Source organism: Pyrgilauda ruficollis, unplaced genomic scaffold (assembly GCF_017590135.1).
Source record: "Pyrgilauda ruficollis isolate IOZ18807 unplaced genomic scaffold, ASM1759013v1 scaffold306, whole genome shotgun sequence".
In the NCBI taxonomy this organism is placed as follows: domain Eukaryota; kingdom Metazoa; phylum Chordata; class Aves; order Passeriformes; family Passeridae; genus Pyrgilauda; species Pyrgilauda ruficollis.
Genome location: NW_024524445.1, coordinates 56068 through 63286, shown reverse-complemented (window position 1 = coordinate 63286; position 7219 = coordinate 56068). Strand labels below are relative to the sequence as shown.

The following is a 7219-nucleotide window of genomic DNA, read 5'->3' as shown; positions in this document are numbered from 1 at the left end:
CGCCGCCCCCGGCCCGCCCTGCGCGCGGCAGATGGAGCGGGGCGGGACCCCCCGGGCCCTCCCCGCCGCTCGCCCCCGCCGGGCCCCCCCCGGCTCCAGCCGTCGCCACTCCCCGGAGGAGGGACCGGGAGCGCCCGGGAACGGCCCCGCGGGGACTCCGGGGCGAGGACGGGCACGGGGGTCCGCGGAACCGGTGCCTTCCCCGCCTGCTCCACTGCCACCCCCTTCCCTGCCGGCACCTGCGGCCCCCAGCCCCAGGAGGGATCCCCGCAGTGTGACTCGCACAGCGGGACGGGGACGGGAATGGTGACGGGGATGGGGACAGCGGTGGTGGGGACAAGGACAGCGATGCTGGGGACACGGACAGTGACGGGGACATGGACAGTGACGGTGGCGGTGAGCTGGCCCTGGCAGCCCCGGCTGATTCACGGCTCCCGGTGTCCCCGTGTCCCTGGCCACTGCCCAGCCCTGGCAGCGCCCCACGGCTGCGCCCGCCCGGCCCCCCCGGGCACCCCCAGCCCCGACGAGAGGGACCTGGGGGGCAGCGCCCCCGCCCACCCAGCCGGGGCCAGCGGGACCGGGGTCAGCAGGACTCGTCCCGCAACGGGGGGGTCCCTGGTGTCCCCAACAGCCAGCGATGTCCCCGTGGCACACCCCGGCTGGTGGCACCGCTGGGTCCCCACATACCCTGAGTGGGTCTGGAGTCCCTCAGCCCTATCCTGCCCCCCCCCAGGGATCCCCTCCAGAACAGACCAGGAGTTCTGGGGGGTCCCATGAGCCGGGGAGGTGTCACGGACACACCAGACACACCAGGCCCCTGTCACTGTCACCCAGCACGCGGTGACCTTGACGGACGCTTGGCTCCGGCCCCGCGGGTGAATCACGGTACCGCTGCAGGGACACCCTGTCCCCCAGTGCCACCGACCCGAGGGGCTTCACCGTGCCCGAGCGGGGGACAGCCCCACGCCGCCAGCTCCCGCGTCCCCGTGTCCGTGTCCCAAATTCCGCCCGACCGCACAGCCGGGGGGGCACCCCGAGACTCCCCCGCCGTGCCGGGGGGCAGAGCCCGGCCCGGTGACTGCAGCCGTGCCCCCCGTGTCCCCTCATGGCCCCGGGGTACGGTGGGGAAGTCAGAGCACAGCGTCACCCCGGCGGCACAATTAACCACGGCCGAGGCAATCAAGAGGTTCCGTGAGCAGCTGGGGGGGTCGGGGATGCGGAGTGAGGGGGTGCCCCCCCACAGAAGGGTCCCTCAGCCCACAGAGGGTCCCCCCGCCCCCCCGAGGGCCCTGCGGCTGCGCCAGCACCAGCGCGGGAGCGCCCGGAGCCCGGCGGCAGGGCCCGGAGCTCCGGGTGGAACGGGGGTCCCCGCGGGGCCCCTCACGTGTGCGGGCAGGTGCGGGGCCGGGGGGACCCGAGGGGGTCGGGCAGATGCGCCGGGGCCACTCCGTCCCCCGCCAGCTGCCGGGGACCCCGGGGACAGCCGGGGGCTGCGCGGGAGGCTCGGGGACACCGCGGGGCGGGACAGCCAGCGGGCCCCACCCCGCACAGCCCCCCGGGGATGCCCGGAGCCCCGACCCCCCCGGATCATTAGCGGAGGGAAATCAGGGTGTAATTAAGCGGCGCCTCCTGCTCCCGCGGCAGATGGCGGTTACACAACGGGCCGCGGATTAGCGGCGGCGGCCAGGGCCTGGCACCCGGCAGGCACAGCACCGGGAGAGGGGCACAACAGCACCAGCAGGTGTCTGCCCGCTGCACCCCGCCGGGAGCCCCCCGGGGCCTGTCCCGGACCCGGCTGCCCCCGGGCACGGCACCCACCGCCCCACAACACCACGGTCACGACCCCCGGCCAGTCCCCCCAGCACCACCGAGCCATCTTGGCATCACCCGGACACTTTGGCACCACCTGGACACTGCTGGCATCACCCGGTCACTTTGGCACCACCTGGACACTGCTGGCATCACCCGGACACTTTGGCAGCACTCGGCCACCTCCAGCACTGCCTGGACATCTTGTCACTGCTCGGACACGTTGTCACTGCTGGCCCATCTTGGCACAGCCTGGCCACATCGTCACCAAAACTGTCCGGACACCTCGGTCAGCCCAGCCATCTCTGCACCTCTGGCACCTGGTGTCACCTGGTGTCACCTTGTGTCACCTTACCACCTCCAGCAGCACCTGGCCACTATGGCATTCCCTGGTAGCCTTTGCCACCACTTGGCCACCTCTGGCACCTCGAGCATCAGCCAGTCAGCCCCCACCCAACCCTGGGGCCCTCCACAGCCCCAGGGCCCACCCATGTCACCTGTCCCCCCCGTCCGGGTCTCACCTGTGTCACCTTCTCGGTGACGTTGTGGGTGCGGTCGCGCAGTTTGGTGGGGGCAATGATGGGGCGGGGGGCCGGGGGCGAGGCCAGGAGCCCCCCCGGCTGCAGGTCCATGAAGTTGAGGGTGATCTGGGGGATGCGGCCGATGGCCCGGAACCGCGCCAGGTCCGAGTCCGACGTGGAGTTGAGCAGCGCGCTGCGCACAGCGGCCACCGCGCCTGCAGGGGCCACACCGTCACTGTCACCGTCACCGTGGCAGGGGGACCGTCACCGCCGCACACACCCTGCATCCCCCGGCAGCTCCCACAGCTCCCCAGGGCTCCTGGGGTCCCACAGCCCCTGGGGGGACCCCACAGCTCCCAGGGGTCGGTCCCACGGCAGGTGAAGGGAATGCGGAGCCCTAGGGCAGGGCAGACCCCCAGCCGTGTGCCCCCAGCCCCCCAGGGACCTGCAGAGCTGCTCTCAGTTACCTTTAATGTCATTACAGTAATTGTCCCTTATCTTAATACGCTTAACGAGCTCTGGGGCCAGCGAGGTGACTCCCAGGGTGACTCCCAGGGTGACTCCCGAGGTGACTCCCAGGGTGACTCCACCCTGCGGCTCAGGGGGCTGCAGGATGGGATAGGAGGGTCCAGGGAGATGCGGGGGGTCCCCAGCCCCTGCTGTGGGGCAGTGGGATGGGGGTCACCAGGGTGTGTGGCGGCGGCTGCCCGTGTCCCCAGCCCCGATGGCTGTCCCCGAGCCCGCACGGCCGTACCGGTGCTGGAGCCGCGGTGCAGGCCGGCGCTGGCGCTGGCGTGGCGGCTGTGGCAGCGCTTGTCCCCGTCCCCCTTCATGGCCTCGATGTCATCGACGGACGAGGCGCGGCGGAGGCTGCGGAGGCTCTCCCGGGACCGGCGCTCCCGGGACCGGCTCCGGGCCAGGCTGTGGTTGGCGAAGGCCAGCGCCAGGCGCTCGGCCCGCGGGGACGACTGCGTCACCGGCGGCTCGGGGTCCCCCATCAGCGCCGCCTCGTCCTCGGGGCGGTCCCCAGCGCCGGGCTCCAGCGACGAGGAGGCGTCCTCAGGGCCCGAGTCGCTGGCAGGCAGGGCGGGCTCCGTGGGCAGCGGGTCCGTGACCCCCGGGTCCACGACCACCACGTCCGGCGGCTCCGGGGGCTCGGGGGGCAGCGACTGGCGGCTGCCCGTGAGCGCCAGCAGCTTCAGCCGCAGGGAGCGGCTGCGGCCTGGGGGGGACAGCAGGGCTCACCCTGGGCTGGGGCAGGGCAGCACCCAGCTCCGAACCCCAGCACCGCGCTGCTTCAGCCCCGGGGATCAGCTGCAGCCTGCAGCCAGGGCTGGGCCGGGGGCAGGGTCTGAGCCCCCTCCCCACGGTGCTGCCACTCTCCCCATGTGCCCCAAAGCAACACCTGGGACACGGGGTCAGCAGCACATGGGCTGACACCAGCCCGTGGGCACCGAGCCCATTCCCCCTGCAGGACCCCAGGAGGAGGCGGTGACCCAGTGTCCCTGTCCCCCATAGCTGGGTATGACCCAGTGTCCCTGTTCGCATACCGGGGGGTGACCCAGTGTCCCTGTCCCCCCCATACTGGGGGTGACCCGGTGTCCCTGTCCCCATACCTGCAGGGCCCCAGGGGGCCGGGGTGACCCAGTGGTTGGTGCTGGGGGTCGGGGCCTCCCCGGGCTCAGGCTCCCTCACGGCCTCGAAGTTGAGGATGAACATGATGACGGTGCCATCCTCGTTCTTCACTGGCACCACGTCCACCAGGCACGGGAAGGAGCTGCCTGTGGGGAGGGAGGTCAGTGACATGAGGGGGTGGCACCCCCACCGGGTGGTGGCCCCAAACATCCCTGGAGACACTGCCCCTGTCCCTGCCAGGCACCCCCTCCTGCCCCCCAACCCTGCTGGGCACCCCCTCCTGAGGAGCCCCCCCTGCCGCCCCCCCAATCTTGCTGAACCCCCCTCCTGCCTACCCCGGGGATCACCCCCGCCTGCCCCCCAGCACTGACCCCACCAGACAGCCCCACTGCAGCTGCAGCGCGGGGGAAACTGAGGCACGGAAGGGCGGGGGTGCCCCCTTTCTCCCCCCAAATGTCGTGGCATGTCTGTGCGTGGGCAGCGGCGCCGGGGGGGCCGGGGGGGCTCTGGGGGTGCCGGGCAGGGTTAAGCCGCTCAGAACTCGTTCACAGCTGTGGCGTTAATCCGGTGCCACAGCTGGGGGCGGGGGGACCTGGGGGTGGTCAGGGCAGCCCGGGGCAACCTCTGGGGGATGGGGAGGCACCCTGCTCCCCCCGGCAGCCCTCACCCTACGGGGACACGGGTGGGTGGTGCCAGGGGGACACGCGGGTGACGCTAAGCACCGAGTCCCCGCTGCCCGCGTCCCCCCGGCTGGCGCCGGGCCCGGCAGCCTGGCACGGCGGGTGCCAGCTGGCACTGTCCCTGCTCCCGTGCCCGCGGCGGGGGGATTCCCTGACGCACGCGGGGCCGCGGGCCAGCACGGGGGGGCACAGGGTGGCCCCGGGCTCCCGCGGGGTCTTCGCCGAGCCAGCGCCCCCAGGGGACCCGTGACACCCACCCGCGGGCACGGCGGCTCCTGCACCCGCGGCAATCTCGAGCCCCAAGGCTCGGGTCCAGCTGCTGAGGGGGCTGTCCCGGGTGGGGGCACGGGGGGCACCGCACTGGCACAGGACACCCTGCTGCAACGGCACCCACCCCCCTGCCCCCCTCACCCCTAAGGGCACTGCCGACCTCTAGACCTGTGCCCCAAATCCCCCCGCACCCCCACACTGCTCCCCGTGACCGCCACGGGGCACCGGGACCCCCAAAGTGGGGGGACCCCCCTGACCCACATCCCTGCACCCCCTCACCGCACCCACTGTCCTGGGACCCGCACCCCCGCACCGAGGAGCCACCTGCACGCCCCGGCCTGCAGCCAGGCTGGGGACACCCGTGTGGCGCAGGGGGACCCCCACAGCCCGAGGTGCCACAGGGACAAGGCCACGCTTCGGCCCCCGGCCGCTCCCACCCCGCACCCTCACCGGGGGCCACGCACGGGGGTCCCCAAAGGCCACAGCAGCAACCGGGGGCGTCGGTGCCCCCTCCCTGCCCCCCACGCAGCCTGGGGCCCCTGAGGTGTCCCTACGGGGACACAGGTGCCCCGCGGGCGGCGTGACCTCCCCGCGTCCCCGGCTCCATAAACAACACGTCGCGAAGACAAATGGCTGCAGCAGCGGCGGCTCCGCGGCTCCAGCACGGCTCCTCCGCGGCTCCAGCCGCCAGGACACAGCACCGGCCACCGGGACACGCCAGGGGCTCGGGGTGGGGGCTGCAGGGTGCCGGTGAGCACCACAACACGACCCCGAGGGCACCCCTGCAGTGGCAGCGACACCGGGAGCACCGGGCACGCCGGAGCCACTGGCAGCAAGGTCCCTGCCCCACGGCGCCGGGGGGGTCCCAGTGCAGTGAGTGGAACCCCCCAGCACCCTCACACAGTGGCTGGTATGGGCAGGAGACCCCCACGGTGGCACCAGTGCAGCCCCCAGGGCCGGCACCTCCGCAGCAGCCTCTGGCCAAGGGGCCCAGGACCCCCAGACCCAACTCACTGCCGAGGGTCCCTCCCCATCCTAAGGGACAGCCGGTCCCCATGAACTGCCCTGTCCCGGTGGGGGCTCCCAGAGCACCCCCAGAGCCCCCACCACACTTCCCCATGGGCCCCACAGAAGCTCCCAGGGGCAGGGACCCCTCATGACTGCTGGAACCCCCTGTCCCACCTCTCCCTGGCAGCACGCGCGGGCTGCTAAGGGCTGAGACCCCCACGCTGCTCAGGGGGCACAGCCGGGGGGTGTTGAGCTCTCTGGGGACCCAAGGAGGGCCCCAGGCAGGAGCCCCACCCCTGTGGCACCCAGCAGGCCGACCAGTGTCACCCCAGCGAGGGCACAACAAGGCTCCAGGGGGGCACCCGTGTCCACCTGTGCCCCAGAGCCCCGGTGCTGCACAGTCCAAGGGGCACGGGGGCGTGCCAGGCACAGCCATGCAGCAGGGCGAGGGTGCCAGGGCCAGGAGGGTGCCTCTGGCCCCAGCCCACCTCCCGGGGCTCCCGGGGCCACGGTGGCTCCACATGGCAGCTGGCACCAGCTTTGTTTACTCCTGCACCGGAACCGGGGCCGTGTGCCCAGAGCCGGGACAGCTGTGGTGACAGCCGGGACACCTGGCACTGGCACGGGGCCACGGTGAGGGGAAGCACCAGCACTACCAAGGCGGGGAGCCAGCCCGGCTCTGGGGCACAGCTCCCACCTCCCAGCACGGGGACCCCGGGGTGTCACCTGCCCGATGCTCCACACAGTCCCCGGGGATGGTGGCACTGTGACCCCAGCTCAGCCCGCTGCTCCCCTGTCCCTGCTGCAGGTGGCACAGCCCCTCTGCGCCCCGTCTGCGGGGATCACTGCCCCCCACAACACCTGGTGGCTCTCTGGGCCCACGTGGTGGCCACCACGGCACCAGGAAGGGCTGAGGGCTCGCAGGGAGCTGGTGCCCGTCTGGAGCCACCAGTGCCAGGCTCGCACCCTGCTGGGAGCCACCACGGTGCTGGAGAGCGCTGCGAGCCCCCTGGGCTCCACCTGAGCCAAGAGCTCCTGCCAGCCAGCCCTGTCCCCGTGCCCTGTCCCCAGCCCTGTCCCCGAGGGTCAGTACCACCCTGGCGGCTGGGGCAGCTCCGCACCCCGCGCTGCCGCTCGGCGCGCCCCGCTGTCCCCGCTGTCCCCCTGTCCCCGCTCCGTACCATCCTTGCGGTAGAAGCAGATCTCCACCTTGCGCTCCTCGGCGCCCAGCAGCGCCTGGGCGATCTGGGCGGCGGCGCGGCGCTGGGTGCGCGGCCCGTGCAGGAAGTCGCAGGT

At 72.9% G+C, this 7219-nt stretch overlaps 1 protein-coding gene across 1 annotated transcript in view; it reads right to left on the bottom strand.

The window, feature by feature from the left end:
• The window catches only part of LOC121356984 (potassium voltage-gated channel subfamily H member 2-like), a 21658-nt gene extending 14439 nt beyond the window's left edge, over positions 1-7219 (bottom strand). Inside the window, exons 1-4 of the mRNA XM_041473900.1 lie at positions 7105-7219; positions 3947-4111; positions 3085-3552; positions 2331-2545 (exon numbers count right to left, since the gene is read on the bottom strand). Of these exons, the coding sequence (XP_041329834.1) occupies positions 2331-2545; positions 3085-3552; positions 3947-4049 (786 nt within the window). The 5' untranslated portion in view covers positions 4050-4111; positions 7105-7219. The remainder of the gene's footprint in view (positions 1-2330; positions 2546-3084; positions 3553-3946; positions 4112-7104) is intronic.